At 33.2% G+C, this 17,073-nt stretch overlaps 1 protein-coding gene across 3 annotated transcripts in view; it reads left to right on the top strand.

The window, feature by feature from the left end:
• Window positions 1-17,073, top strand: part of LOC123713012 (rap1 GTPase-activating protein 1) — a 199,223-nt gene that overhangs the window by 69,310 nt on the left and 112,840 nt on the right. For 2 of the 3 annotated variants that reach the window (XM_045666477.1, XM_045666474.1), the window contains exon 1: window positions 10,930-11,074. The exons of the other annotated variant lie outside the window; for it this stretch is intronic. In XM_045666477.1, the coding sequence (XP_045522433.1) occupies window positions 11,049-11,074 (26 nt within the window). In that variant the 5' untranslated portion in view covers window positions 10,930-11,048. Of the gene's footprint in view, window positions 1-10,929; window positions 11,075-17,073 lie in introns of those variants that run through there. 3 annotated transcript variants of the gene reach the window in all.

The raw sequence follows: 17,073 nt of genomic DNA, 5'->3' as shown, positions 1-17,073 counted from the left end.
ATCTGGATACATTTACATACTTCTACATTAAATTTTCGTTCGCTTAGCTTTTATAAATGCAAAGTACTCGCTTAAGTAAGTGACATATTCTTCAAGCGATGTTTTATCATGTTCATTTATTTTCGAAGTGACACGACAATGACAAGTACAAAGTAAGTAATCAAAATATCATTTATTACACGTTACTTTTATGAAAAAAATCAGCGCTACAACCTTTTTAGGTTTAGCCCTCGATCATTTTTCAATCTAATAGGCAAGTAGTGGTCATCCTCCTGTAACTGACACGCTATCGAGTTTTTTGGGTCTAAGATATGTTGATTTCATTCACCGTTCGAGCAAATGTTAAATGCGCACATAGAATGAAAGTCCATTGGTGAAAGCCGGGGCTTGAAGGTACGACCTCATGGATGAGAGTCATGCCTCACTTGGCCAACACTGCTCTCAAAGCTTTTATATTTATGAACGTCAGTAAAAATAAATAAAACAATTAACTCTTTTTAACTTTACAGTTACTGTCAGCGTACTTATTAACTTCCCACTGCAACAGCGATACTTGTCCCAACGTTTTTGTATGCCGGTTCTATGTAGTTATCTCAATACCTGCTGTGCTGATGTTGCAACTTTAGGATCGTGGTACAAAACTCATTATTGGGATCGCAATCGCTGTCGGTATCACAAATCGTTGGCAATAAACTGTTGGTGACTCTTTAATATCGCAGAGTTTTACAAATTGTCAGTAAGAACTCGCCACCATTACCATGCTTCACATCACCATTATACCAATGTCGCTACAGCCTTTAAGGTATGTGCTTCAGATTTCTGTATCTGGTCCGTGATAATTTCTTTTAGGGAAGTAGGTGATTAAGAGTCAACTTTAAGAGTCTAAGCATGACGATTTTCTGACGATGTTTCCTTCAACGAACGAGCAAGTTTTAAATGCGCACATAGAAAGTCCATTGGTGCACAGCGGGGGATCGAAACGACGGGGATGAGTGTCGCACGCTGAAGCCACTTGGCCAACACTGCTCTATTATAACGATAAAAAATCAAATGTTACTGTTTAACCTTTATCAGAATTATCATGGTAAAGATATGTTGGTAACGAAGAAAGAACGATTCAAATTATTTTAATAAAGTTTCTCTTTGGCATTGTTCTTAATGCTGTAAGGCGATTCTTTTATTAGTCACAAATGTAGTTAACGCGCTTGTTGGTATATCTTGTTTTAGGATTGACGTATTTATGTAAAAATCCAGTAGGTACATTGTTGACGTTCTAACTATTTGCAACTAGACTTTGCGATACTAATAACAATAATAATAATTTATTGCAAGAATATGGTACAAACATGTGTAAGGTGGAACAATCGTAAGTTCTCATTTTTTTAATGTAATATGATGCAAACGGGCAAGAGGCTCATCTGATGTTAAATGACATCGCCATCCATGGATACTCACATTGCCAGGAGGCTCGCAAGTGCATTGCCAGCCTTTAAAGAATTGGTACGCTCTTTACTTGAAGGATTCTAAATCAAATTGGTTTGACTAATTTTATTAAAAGAAAATGAATATCTAAATAATCTCTTATCAATGTTTATTTAGTTTTTACTTACAACAAAATTTAGTCAACAAAAGGTTCCTCCTGCCCGTTTGCCTCTTCTTACTTAAAAATAAATAGTCATTTTAGAAATTTTTAATCTATAACACAGTTATATTTACAGTTCTACAAACGTTTTGCGCATGAGTTGAAATTACTTCATTTATTTAGATAGTCACATATTCTGTTCACGTCTATAAAATCCCTTAAAATCCGCTATTAAACCCGCGTAATCCCCACCCTAATTCTAATAAAACTTGAATTGACAACCCTAAATTTCAATGTGGTGGTCAGTAATGTAATACTTTATCGCGGAGTCGAGTTGCAGTCAAATTAACACTAAACAGATGTTAGAAACAAGTTTTGCTAATCTTGATTTTGTTTTACGACCAAATTGCTTACAGAGGAGTTTCGACGTTGTATAGTAGTAGTCTGTGAAGAAAGAATCGGCGTGGCAGTATATATAGTTATTATTTACTTATTACGCGATATTTATGTACAAAAATATTAGCAATTTTTCACATTAAGTATCAATATACTGTCGAACTATATTGATGTAACAGTATTTTCAAATATCACTGCAAACCTTAAATGTCATGACGGTTCAATATCTGCACAGACTATAGAATATAATATATGACAATTGTCATAGGCAAAATTAAACAGGAGAAAGCAGGAGCGGTTGACTCAGGCATGTATTTGAAGTAAGTTTTAAACAAATCAAACACATCACTACATTACTCGTCGAGCGAGTTACTTGGAGAAGCCACGTACAAATTATTTGAAGAAGTCTACTAATTATTCAATAAATTGTGGTCTAAAATTAACAATAGCATAAATAACCAATTAACAAAAAACTGGCATTAAATATACTTATCAGAATGAGCCTAGTGGATATAGGACGGCTGTCTGGTGTATCTCGTTCGTATATGAAAACATTGCTTTTTTGTAATGAGAAATAAAGTTCTTTAAGCCAAGTAAACTCCTAATTCGTGTTCTTTGAGAACACTGTTGAAAATACTTATTTTGGATTAACGCCGTAGCTTAATTTCAATATAAGCAATAGAATGTATTCATGGTTTCCGAGAAATAGCAGATTTTCCATGTATAAATAACAATGACAATTGTATCGCAATTTCTATTACAGTCTAAGGGTAAACAGCGAATGTCAAAAATGTATGAGATATGGGAGGCATAGTCAACGCTCAATTCCATTTTGAATCTCACCCTAAACCTAAATTAACACTGTTCAACATAAATGATTTTAAAATATGGCTAGACCATTATAATAACGCAGAAACGTCTCAAGCCTTGTTATTTTTCCTTTTATATCAATTATTTATATTAAAGCTTTTAAGCACTTGTTTGACTGATTAATGTAACTCAATTTAGTATTGAATAACAGAGCAAGAATTTGTCCCTTTTATCTCGCCCACACTTTAAAAGGAATGTTGGGGTTCAAAAGATTGTATAAGTGGTACTTACAATTGAAAAGGACATATCTACTTAGTCAATATTATTAATGAAATTCCTTCTATATATGCAGTTAAAATCAAACAAAAATTTACTAGGATTTTCAAGTTTTATTTAAAGTTCTAAAACTGTTTAACGTACGTACGTGTCGTAATGTTAGACATAGCGGACAAATCTTTGTTTCTTTTTTTAAAATTATTAATGTCATGTGGAACATGGTGTAATGGTTGCAGCTCCTTACAAACATTGTGTAAAACAAAAAACTTGGCGATTAAAAATAGTGGCGTAGATTTTATTGCCAGTTCTTCTCTTCCGTTCTACTCCCTTGATTTGAGAACTGGTAGTAAATGTAAAAATAGAAGCATTTTATATGTATTTCTTTATTGAAATTCATAAGTGTAGATTATGTTACCTAAATGAATAAATAATGTTGAACTTTTTGATTTTTTTTAAATCAAAAGGAAAAAGCCACATCTTTATTATTAGTATCAATTTTTTTTATAATAATACAGCAATTTTTGTAAGACAATTATCGCATTGTAATTCGGTCAAATACAGCAACACATTAGTATTCATATAAAAATGTTGTCTGATTTCTAAAGATTAAATCCGCCGGGGTTAATGACCTGACCAGGGTTGCTATATAGCTCTTGTTTTGCTACCTTTGTCCCTTTATGCATATTGTTCAACACTTGTAAAGGGAATTTACTTGTAATATGCCACCTTGCTTAATACTTTGCTCGGGTCTTTATACAGGGGGATTTAAATAGTAGTAGTTTCAAATAATAGATGGAAATAAGTTCACTGAACAACATTTGAAGATCCTATTTTTTGTCAAATTATTTTTCTTGTCATGGAACAATTTAGTACGTTTGCTAACCTAAATATATTGATGATGTCATTGATATTTACAGTAAATTCTCCACATTGTTGTAAGTTTATATTACAGTAAATTTAATATAAACTTAATAGGTTTCATCCCCCTGTATCATACGATGTCTGCATCTTACTACACCCTGTACAGTAGTTGTTTCCATAAAACTACAATGTAAGGAGTTAACTGTGTGAATAACAGCATCCCTTTGTTGTCTATTGTTGTTTTGTGGGAACATCTTTATATTTGGGTCATGCACACCCATTGTAAGAATCTTTATTAGACCCCTTTCTTATCTAAGAGGTCAGTTTTATTGACCAAAAGGGAGATATTTAAATTCATAGCTTTTAGGGAATAATTAAAATCTTCTAGGTTTGGGCCTCAGAGTTCTCTATTTCGTGATCCTTAATTTTTCTTTATAGTGTGTGACACACATCTGACTTTTGGGTCTAAGGCATGCCGGTTTTCTCTCGAAGTTTTCCTTCATGGCACATATACAGAAAGCCCATTGGTGCATAGCCGGGGGTCGAACATACGACCTCAGGAGTAGCACGCTGAAGGCTAACACACCTAGGAAAACATAAGCATAAGTCTATGGTGTAATTTATAATTAAAATATTTTATTGGTCGATTTTCACTCTCTTGATTAGTGATGATCGACGATGGACGACGGAAACGGAAAACATCGAATATTTATTTAATTAATTCACAGAAGATGCCAATCAATAATTATAAAACATAATATACTAATTATAACTACTGATATATTTTTACTACATAAAAAATTTAAACAACAATTGTAAGTTTTAACACGTGTAATTTGTGAATTAAAATTAATTTATGAAATATTTTGAATATATATGGTATTTGGTTTTTAATTTTAGACAATTTTATATATGGTGTAAAATACATTACAAACTATATTTATGTTACAAAAAAGTTGGAGCTTTATAAAACATTGAATATATAGAAAAGCCTTTTTTGGTTTCGTTAAATGAAGATGTTCGCGAGCAAGGAAGTGAGATAGAACGAATTGCGATGTGATGCGATCAATCTTCTGTCTGTAAGCTGTAATGAGGTTTCGTAACGGTTTATTAATATACGAGCTTATTAAAAATGTCCAATAAGGAAATGTATGAATGTAGAAAAAAAACGATTTATAATAAAATAAGGATATTCTTGTCTCTTTTGATTACTTAGAGTAAAAAACCTTCGTAAAAACTTTAGTAAATTATTTATTACTAAAGTTACTTTTTTTAATGTATCATCTTTTTAGTTTAGTTTGTTTTTTGTTCCTATTTTTGCACTTTTTGCCTATCTTACGTAATTTAATACATTTTTTTTTTTCTTTACTCACAGTGGTTGCCTGGAAGAGATCGCTCGAAAGCGCCACCAGTCCGCTCCGCAGTGCCCTCCTTTTGATTTAATTATGTTCAATTTTTTTATATTGTAATGTAACGAAGTGTTAATAAATAAATAAATCCCTATAAATTTTTACTACTAAAGTCAGACCACTATGCCTTTAGTCATGCCGCCCTAATCTGAGATGAGCCTGACATACGATCAATTCATTGAAAATTTCTTGATTCAAGTGGATAAGTCGGTCTTCACCTATTAACCGTTGTCACCGGGAATGAAACTGAAGTACTCCAAGTTATACACCATTTATGTGAATAACAGAGGCTGACAATTACGGAATAACCCCTCTTTTTATATACAGTGAAAGAAAAGAGAGAAAGAAGAAGCTTGTGTTACGTTAAATATTATCATGAATATTTATGGCGAAAATTACTGTATTTTTTGGCATTCGCTTCGAGCTCTAAATGCCTCTCATGTTTTGCCCTTTGGGCTGCTCATAAGTGCAATAATTATTGCGTATTGGATGCAGACAAATTATCTGGCCTCAGGCTACTTATAAATTGCTTAAATGGAAGCCAAGTTAGAATGTTATTATAGTAAAAAAACTTTATCTTAACCTGTTTAGAGTGTATCTATAATAGATTTTTAATATATTAAGAAGCGAATTTACCCGCTCACCGTCAACAATCTAAAAATAAAATAAAAGAACTGTCTTATGAACACACCTTACGCAGTGGTGGAGATGCTTCTGAGACCTAATATGTAGTTACACATTTCACTCACTCACTCACTCACATGTACCCAAACACTTACGCATTCACGCAGACGTGTTGAAGACAGATAAATAAAAATAATATAAAAAATATGTAATTAAATTAAATGTTTTTATGGAATTTTCTATTAAGTTTATTATGGAAGAGCTGGGATCTAGTTAGCTAGCGAGCTACTAATCATACTTAAAGTATAATTACTTAATGTGTAAAAGAAACACACTACTCCGCACAATGGATTAGTGGTTATCGTCCTAAGTTGTTAGTACAATCATCGGTAAACGCAGACCTCGTGCCCCAGGATTTTTGTAAACTTCTGAGAACTTCAACACCAGTGCCAGTAATTCTCTAAAGAAACTATTATAAACATTAAAAATATTAAGTGACAAAAATGAATTCAATTTAAAATTATATTTAATGAAACTCGTAATGATAACAAAAAACCTGAAATCCAAAAACTGGAATTCAAAACTTGCTCAAATCTAATTCTAAAATATGATGGATGTGTATAACTTTTCTCATCGGGATTAAGCAGGTTTACGATTGCAAGGTGTGCAAAAACCGGTAGATAATGCAAACGTATGGATTCTGTTAATGTAACGAACATAATGTTTGGGAATCCCACTGTTCTTGTATGCGATAAGCTTAAATTTATCTTTATTGTCCTAAGTCTGAATGAAATATTCTTAGTACCATACAGTAAATTCTTAAGAATCTCATTATCAATGACTTGCTATAAAAAGCTATAATTTTTGGGCAATATTTAAATGCGATTTACATTAGCAAAAACGCTGTACTATTACAAAAAATAGTCTCAAAAACATGTAGTAGTTTTTTTAATAATTTCTTTTTTTTTCTTTACAGGTAAGCAATCAGCGTATGAATTGAGAAAAACCATGAAACAAAATTATGAACTTAAGACCGCCCACGAAGGTAATTCGATAGGGATTAAATAAGGAAAAATATTGAAGATAATTTGTTTAATATTAATAACAAGAAACAACCAATACTACTTTTCCCTATATGAAATATTCAAAGAAAGAAAATACATTTCTACCGTATAATTACAGTATCTGCTTGGCTTTAATAATCTACGACAACTTGTTATATTTGTATCATATACAACATTGTTTTCATCTTAACATAATAAATAAATAAAACAATCTATATGATCTCAAAATTAACAAATCTTACACAGACTAAGTCAAATATCGCAATATTTTCAAAGAAGTTTTCAATGTGCAAAGCGCGAGTCCTCCCTTTTACACATTCTACAGATATTTTAAAAATGTTGGCTTAACAATAACCAAAAATTACTAGTACAATCTAAAATTGGAAGTGTAATATTTTTATTTTTTGTACCACATTATTTTAGAAAAATAGCTTGTAATGTGTACTGTAGATATAGCAGTATACTCATATATGAGAACTTGTAGAGGTTGTAGAGAGAACTATGGAACGTATGGTGAACTTTAATAAATAAATATATATAGTTTACGTGGAAGTACGGATACAAAAATAAAAATCACGATTATGGGTCATGGACTTCATGACCTTAAAACAAGAATGATATTTCTATAAATACCATACTTGGATAATAATATGTTACGTGTAATTTTAATTTTAGAACGATTGAAGTCACATGTTGAGTTAATTATGGGTCAAAGTGGGCTGTGACCCTTGCGTAAGATCCCAAAATCAGGTCAACGCCTTTGGGTAAATATAATTTCGTACGTTAGATTTTGCGATAGGTTTATACGGTCATTCAAATTTGCTAGTATTATGTGACCTTAAAATTATGAGTTAAGCAGCTATTAGGGCCAAGTTTTCAGAGAATGATGCTATCAATTTGGCTAAATATACAATTATACATCTAAAGAACGATTCAAGTCAACTACGAATCTGAATGATTAGTTCAAGATTTAAGAAAGCATCGAGAATTTTTTGAACAGATTTCAATACACCCGAAGGAGATTTTTTTGCTCTGATCTATGGTGTAATATATGTGTAAAGTATCTAACTATTAGGTCTATGAAAGACACCGTAATACCGATGTAATTAAGATGGTGGTATGTATAAGATTTTAGCGCGTTTTTTCAAGGCTTAGGCAAGTGGAAGTGTGCAACTGACGCAAAGTTGTCTCTGAGAATCGCTATATACCATGATGATCTTTGTAATTTTATATAGGTAGACAATTTAGATACTTAACATAGCCATGTAAAATATTATTTAAATAAGCACTTTATACGTTTATAAGGAAAATTATTCGCAAACACGATCCAGCTACCATTTGGATCGGAAAGGGTAAGTGGCCAATTTGTGTGAATTTCAATCCAAACCGTGGCCGTGACGTGGTTGGGCGATTTTGTTAAGATAACCCGAACTGATATTGGCTGCAAAATCGTAATAAAAATATATAAATACACTGTGGTTTGAACGTATTAGGCGTATTACGTATTACAAAAAAATGGCGCTACAACCTTTTTAGGTCTGGGCCTCAGAATTTTGTATATGTTTCATCATCATTTGTTAACGTAACAGGCAAGTAGGTGATCAGCCTTCTGTGCGTGACCAAGCCGTTGACTTTTTGGGTCTAAGGCAAGCCGGTTTCCTGCGAATGTTACATGTATACTTAAAAAGAAAGTGCAGCCGGGGATCGAACCTACGATCTCAGGGATGAGAGTCGCACGCTGAAGCCACTAGGCCAACATTGCTCATAGTATAGTGATGTAATAAAGCCGTTTTATTGTTTTATTTTTATGTAAGGCGGCCCATACGATGTTAATTGATACCGCCACCCATTGACATACACATTGCCAGAGGGCTAGCAAGTGCGTTGCCGGCTTTTTTCCGACTCTAAGTCGAATTGATTCGGAAATACATCGGTGTGCACATGGTTCCACATAGAGGTGGTGCGCGGCAAACAATCCATTATACATTTTTTATTTGAAAAACTATCTTAAGTAAATGTTCATAAATCTCTAGACCAGTGTTTTTTCTTATTAATAACGCATTCGTTACATTGTATTCAACAACTTAGAAGAACTTCAAGCACTGCTAGAAAACGATTGTTCTTAATTCAAACAAAACAATATATTTAAACAAAACAATACCATAAACTCCGATAAAAAGAATTGTTCTTAAAACTAAATACATGGCACAGGTGGTCGCATACTAGCACAGTGACCCCGATTTCCTCGCCGCGGGTCGTCCCCTCGATAATCTCAGTTAATTAGGAATCTGCGATCACGATAAGTAATGCCCACAGGAATATTACGCTTTTTAGTTAAGTGATGCGAGAAAGTCGGTAACCCCTTTGTGTTGTGTAATCGTTATACCGTTACTAAATTGCTAACACTGTTAACTCGATATTTTTTTAACCACTTGAAGTGTTTTTAAGGTTCAATATCTCTACGGACTGTTTACATTGCAACTATTGACTGCAATACCTTAAGAAAACAGTTGAGCTACAACCCTTGGTCTGGGATTTTGAGACATATCTGTTTCCTTATCATTTAAATAGGCTTGTAGCTTGCTTCCTGAGGCACGCCGTCTCTTGGATTTAAGGCATGCCGGTTTTATCACTTTTTCCTTTATCATACCAGCCAGTGTTAACTGCTCATTGGTGCATAGTCGGTGTTGAAACCTACGACCTCTGTGATGACAGTCGCACGCTGAAGCTCGCACTACTAATCTTTACACTGGAAAATTAACTTTAACTTTACCCTTAACAATATCAAGTTGTAAAATCGAAAGGAAAACTTAAGCGTCTCGTTTATAAGCGTATAGTGGAAGCTCTCTTCTCTGTATATAAATTTGTCATTACCCTGCGCTGTAAAGAGAAGATTCTCTTCTAAGGCTTTAAGCATTGGACCCTTAGAAGTCATAGTTTGCGCTTAGTAACGAATCTTAACCTAACGCTACGACGCAACAAGAAGAAATAACGCGAACTTTGACTGTTGTGTGACAGAAATGTACTAAATTTCCACATACCGAAGTAAGACTGAGTTTCGGCTCCGAATTTCACCCTAAGAATTCACAGTCTTCCTTACTCAACGTGTAAGTAAATCCCATTTCATCTTGCCAAAAGCCCTTTGTTTCTATGCATTAAATAATTTATTAAAATTTACTCAGGTATAGGGGAACATTAATATGCGTCGCAAAACAGAGTGAGGAGGCGTGTAGCATAGGTAAGATACAGCTGAGTAACACGACAAATGCCCCGTTGAACTTGGAATAAATTATCAGTGCATAATGGTGTAATATATGTGGGCTTCAGTATGATAAAAGTATCAAATACTAATTATGCAACATGGAATTAAAATAGTCATAGGTGTAATGTACTCTTATGTAATGTCTTCAATTGTCAATGCCAATAACTTGCTGAAGCATCAACTTTTTTGTAACATACTTCATGTAAAATGTATGTGTTGTATATGTCTACAAACCACCACATAGATACTATTTATTAAAACGGTTCGAAAGAAATAACATTCCCTTTGGTTGAGGCGAGCAATAGAATTTCCAAGCTGGACTTTTCGAGTTCCTCAATCGTATAGTGAGTGCTTTCGTTACAATTGCTGAATATTATGATATCGCGTTTATACTCAGTAATAGGTTTTATTTAACACATACGTTCTTAAAAGCTTACATTTTGTGAACGATATTTACACAATAAAAATAAATACTATCTAAACCGTTATCAATTTCAAACACTTGAACTCAAGTATTATGCGTATGCGCATTCGCAGCCGCGTTGCATCTCAATTCTGTGCGTCGGCGCAGGCTGCAACGACGAATAACAGCCAATGGGCGATTGAAGCGCACAGCGCCGGCTCAGTTCGAATTCCGTCGTCGGAGAGAGTGCATGTCGCTTGCGAACGTAACAAACGCGCGCGTGTCCGAATAATTGTATTATTTACTTAAGATGTGAAAAAGTGTTTAACTGGATTCTGTTATTATTCATGGATTTTTGACTATGGTGATTGTGAGCGTATTTAACAGGTTAGTTCTTCTTATTTGAATGGGAATGTTTTTATGATTGATAGGTGCAATCAATATTATATACTTTATTTAATATTACAATTAGTTCCGACTTTAAATTGCAGGCGTTACAATGTTCGTTACGTTTCATTAAATTCAGTAATCATCATTATGCACAACCACATAACTGGCAGTGATTACCTTGGTTTCCTTCATGTTGATTATATTGATATAAATTATTTATTTTTACCACTGAAGGTATATTTCGAATTTGGCGATAGATTCAATCCACAAAAACATAGCTGGCGAAACTAGCGAATCGACTTCCGGTGGGGGTCTTCCCTGGGAGATAAGACTTTCAATTGTTAAAGAAAGAGTATACTCCTTTCTCAAAGGCAACGCTCCCACTAAAATGGATGTCCATGGGCTGCGATGACTTCACTTTTCGAGCACGGGTAGACTTGATAAAAATAGATTCTATAAAAAATATTCATAATTGTAGTTTAGAGCAAAAGTAGCCAGCATAATATTATCTCCTTTATTTCCTGTCTACCTACATACAGCTCTTGCATGCTAAATTAAATGGTTGGGTTTTAAGTGTACGTTGTAATTTGCACTCCAGGTAGCTTACCTAGAAACCTATAGGTAGGTAGCTGAACAGCGACCTAGTTATTTTAATTTAGTAAGAGAAATTAAAGTGCTTCCTAAATGAAATAATTCATAACGCCTTCGTCGGTTATTCTTAAGTAAGTGTTTACTTAAAGGCATTATGTATTAGTTTATTTCCACAATAGCTATGAGTAGGAGTTATTTGACTTATCTTTTATTCTTTTTATTAACCTTTATTTTTCCCACGTTTTCTGTATATAATCTTATGCTTTTAATGTTATAGAAGTAATTTAAAATAAATGAAAACGTTTTATTACCATAGAGCAATAAAACAACAGTGGAACAAAATTAAAAAAAAAAACAGGAATACCGGGTATTATTGGTATCCTTATGGAAAAATAAACAGCTTAGTCTGACAGGGCTAATGATGTATACCATCTGTCATAAACGTCATCAACTCATCGGTCACAGAACATAATGCCCCCTGCACATTTGAATCAATCAATGACAGATGTGTAGGTCGGATTAGTGGGTTCGGTCCTGTCAAATCTTCGAAGTAGTGAACGGATCTTAACATGTCGTGATATTGAAGTTCGGCTGTGCCTAGTTAATTCCTCATATGGTAAAAGAAAACATATATCAGTATCTATAATACTGCTATCATAAATTAATATAACAAAAAACAATAACTAACCTTAAAATATAATAACTAAATATATTATTAAAAGGAGTTCCTTTAGGCAAGGTTCCGAAGATACTTATACGATAGAAGAAGATACGAAGATACCCTTTGAATAGCTAGACTAATTCTTTGTCCCAGGTATTTGCCAGCTCTTCGGTCTCCTGTGACGTCGACAAACCTTTTTGTGTTTCCCTTGAAAAGCCTTATAGCGCTAGAACCCCACGGACTGAGGGTCTCTATATATCTCAAAGGGTATCTATATATCTCTTAAAGACTCCGACGCATAAACGTGTCTTCCAGAAATATATGTTTTTAACAAATGAAAATATTTGATTATAATAAAACCACTAAACGCAATATTGATTAGCTTTCAAAGTTCAAACCTTTAAATTAAAACAGAATTGAAAGCCTAATATTGAATAAAAAATGATGCGTGAAACTTTCAATTAGAGCTATCATTCGCTTTGACAGTTGACATTTAATTAAAATTTGATTACTGTATCATGTGGTAATTGTCGTTAATCGTAGTTTATGTTTGGAAACCATAGTTCGATAGCTATAATTGTTAATAACTACAGAATAGAGATGTCACGTTCGCATATTCTATGTTATCATGAATCAAGACAAGAGATATTAGGGTTGACAAAAGTAGGATATTCAATCACACCGAAGCATCAACAAATTTTAATTAAGAAAAGTCTTCTACATCAAACTCCGCTTATAAATACATTTTACTTTGTCCAACATGACCAACACTTCAAAATTATAATTCAGAGTAGATCTAGAACTTAATATAAACGTTTTAGGTCTGGGCCTTAGATTTATGTATCTGTTTCGTGATCATTTGTTTTTTCTAATATCAGCCTTCTGTGCCTGAGACACACATCTGTTTTTGGGTCTAATACATTCCAGTTTCTTCACAATGTTTTTCTTGACCGTACGAGAGAGTGTTAAATGCGATGACTTCAGGAATGAAGGTCGCACTTTAAAGGCACAAAGCCAAAACCGCTCTAGCACTTAATATAAGAACAGTCAGAAAAGTATTGACATTTGACTTACGGGAGTTATAATTCGCTTTAGTTCGCTAGTTGGCAACCCTATATAAAGAAAATTGGAACACGTAAGAACGCTACTTGAATATTAAAGACAAAACAAGGAGAATTATAATGATTAATTATGCAGTTTCTTAATGAAGCTTTAGTGAAATTAAATTATAACAACTTTATAGAGGAATAATATTTGCCTAGTGTACGTAGTGTAGGTACCATCCCGTTAAGAAGAACGCGTTTTGGGTAAACCCACTGTAACTCATTGAACATTCTAAAAAGCTAGCTCTGGATATCAATTTTTTGTAAAATTCGGGTTATTTTCGGTTAATGTTTGCCCACAAGTGCTTGCATTTCTCAGTAAGTCTTGTACATAATTTTTAAAAGTACCTATGTATTAGTATGCCGAGCGTTCGCAAGCTTTTGTAAATAAATTATTTATTTTTATCCCTATACATGTGTATTATATGTGACAGTAGCGGCAATGCTCCGACATAAATAGATGATCGATCATTATTACGGCACCCATGTAGTTAAATATAAATTCAAACAAATTTGAGGTCTTGTATATACCAATATATCCATTATATCAATTCAATTGTATATCATTTCTTTATCATTAACTCGCTATTATTGTTTTGAAATTTTCCCATAATAGTTAAGAAACAAAACAGTTATTTCCTTTCCCTTTCATTCCCAGGCGGGAATGGTACAATTAGGCACGCTAGCCCACCTGTCAATACTTAAAAATTGACATCCATCCATCTCTTTCTTTCTGTCTTCCGAGGTATGTCGGCGTCACACTCTAACGCGTGTTCTGTTTAATTAGGTTTGTTCCTTTTTACCTCTTTTTGTGGGCTACCTCTTCCTCTTTGCTGCAGTAAATTAGAAATGAATAAATCATTATTGACGAATGTTAGGCGTTTCCCTACTTAATTGCATGTGAATAGAGCGTAAATTTGCTTGTTGAACTAATTCGGCTCATTTCCGATTACGCACGAAATGGAAACTGATCTTTGAATATGCATGTGCGGTGTGCACGCATATCGTTGATTCAGCTGCGAATCATTGTTCGAATCTTTCGTTCATTCACATTTAGAATCAATGATCCCAATTTAAAACTATCAATAATTTAAATATTCACTTATGTAAGCTTTTTAAATAAAGTTAAAACATTAGCTTAATGTTTTTCATCTTTTTCTTACGTAATTTCTGAATTAATAACTTTATAGATTCTTAACTTAAATTACTATTATTATAATTTAATAGAATAGTTTTACACAGATCAGATTTGTTAAGCGTGCAGTCCCGTTACGCAACGCTAGAATTTTCTTTATTAAATTTGGAATAGATATATGGTATCGCGGATTTTTTTATATACATATATTAATGCCTTTAATAAAACTATAGTACTTTACTTTGTTATATTGTCAATAGTTTCCGCAGCGGATTTTTATCTGTATTTTTTTAACAGTTTGTGTTACATTATCGAAATTTTCTTACGCATTCCTAACTATTTTGTAAATATTATATAGACTATTATATCAGGTATAATGTAGGATTAATGGAAGAATTTTTCAAATCGTTTCAAATCAAACACATCTCTCCTCTTTATTAGTGTCAAGTTAAGTCTAAAAATAGCAATAAAACGTTCTAAAAACCTTCTTAATTTTCAGTGACCCAAAGGCCGAATAAGCTACATACATATTCCCATAATAAATAATTACACTTTCTTCTTATGAATGTATGAGAACCCATGTGAACTGTGAGTTATCTTACAACTAGGCGAGATTTATTACCTAAAATAAACTTAATTAATCACGCTGATGAATAAATTTGCCGCGATTTGTGGATTTAATTCCCACCGGAAATAAAACATGTCTTAATACATTTCCTTAAGTGCAAAAAACTAACAATTAAAGTCAATAGATCAACTAATATGAAATATGTTAACGGCGGAAACGAATCTTATTTCCGGTACCTTTGGTCAGACAGAAATTATGGCTCCAAGGAAGGAGGCCTTCCTTAAAGACGTGGCGCGTGCTTAATTCTGTCCCATTCGCATTAAATGTTACGGTTTATAAATTATATATAATTTAGTTGTAAATATTTAGCATATGCCTAGTAATTTTCATTGGCTGCAGTAACTGTTAAGAGGGTTAAATAGTTGGTATCCAATCAATATTATTTGTATAATATTACAGTATTTTCAGGTATGTTTAAATGGATCTCAGTCGTTTTTTTAAAAGAAAATATTGTCTTAATGTCTACATGCCTACAATTTATTATCTATGTCACTTTTACTATTTCAAACAAAACAATGCAAACCCCGACTTCAATTTAGTCAGTCTCATACAAACTTTTTCAACTCAGCCATGAATCCCTTGAGATTATAACGCCATTTATAAATCATTAATTTGACTAGATGGTTGAAATCATAAAAATATTTTGTTAGAACGAGAAATATATCGTTTTAAATACCTTCCTTATGATTTGGATGTACTTATGTATTAATACCTAAAAAGTCGACGGCGTGCGTTTTTGGGTCTAAGGCGAGCCGGTTTCCTCACGATGTTTTCCTTCACCGTTCAAGCTAATGTTAAATGCGCACATAGAATGAAAATCCATTGGTGCACAGCCGGGGCTCGAAACTACGACCTCAGGGATGAGAGTCGCACGCTGAAGCCACTAGGCCAACACTGCTTTACTGGATAAATATAGTTAGAAATACTAATAAATAAATATGTAATGCTTATGCCATCCCTTATCCTAATAGAGATTACTTCATTAACTCACATTCAATTGTGACATCGTCAATCGTTTTTAATTCCTCTACCAATAGTGGTAATACAGACATCTCCTTGAAAGCAATTTTGATCAAACATATCTTGATAACAATCTATATAAATCTTTATTCTGAGGTCCGAGTGGGCTCGTGAATCACCTAGTGTCCTCGCCCACAGGCATATTTACCAAGCGCTTGTCCACTTTTCAAATGAATGTGATTTTGAACCTTATCCCATAGAAATAAGTAGAGCAGCTTCACCCCGAGGTCGTTCACTGCACCTACAAACATGAAGTTTTAATTTAACAATATCATTATCGTTTTTGTTATGACTGCCATTTGAATATTTTAATTGGATGACTGTTCAATTTTTAAACACAACCTTGATTTAACTGATACCCATTGACACATTTGATAGCTCCACACCATGGGGCTCGTTGGAAGGAGTCAGAATCCGTAAGCGAGTCTCAAAATACTGACAAGAAGATCTAATCATGGTTATATATTTAAATCAACTTTCTACGTAAAATTACGTTTTTCTATTACTTAATTCCAAATTCGTGACATTGCTCCGTTTGATTCTACTACACATATATATATCTGTGGCCATAGATCAGAATATGCAATTTCATTACTTTACAGGACAAGCAATTAAATTATTAAGAAATCTTGAAGGCGCTATTAAAATATGAAACACTCGAAATATTAATTAGTCATACTGAGCAAAAATGTCTATATATAATATATCGTTATAATTGTCTAATCTATGACCACAGATATGTAGTATTTTGTATTCCTTAGTATTTCCTTTTTTTAGTTTTGTCTATCAGTGGTAGTGTGGCATCCCTAATAATTAATGTTATTTGTTATTATTTTAAAACTTCGTTATATCGCAAAA

This window comes from Pieris brassicae, chromosome 8, assembly GCF_905147105.1.
Source record: "Pieris brassicae chromosome 8, ilPieBrab1.1, whole genome shotgun sequence".
Taxonomy (NCBI): domain Eukaryota; kingdom Metazoa; phylum Arthropoda; class Insecta; order Lepidoptera; family Pieridae; genus Pieris; species Pieris brassicae.
The sequence above is the reverse complement of the archived record's forward strand: the minus strand, read 5'-3'. Positions and strand labels throughout refer to the sequence as shown.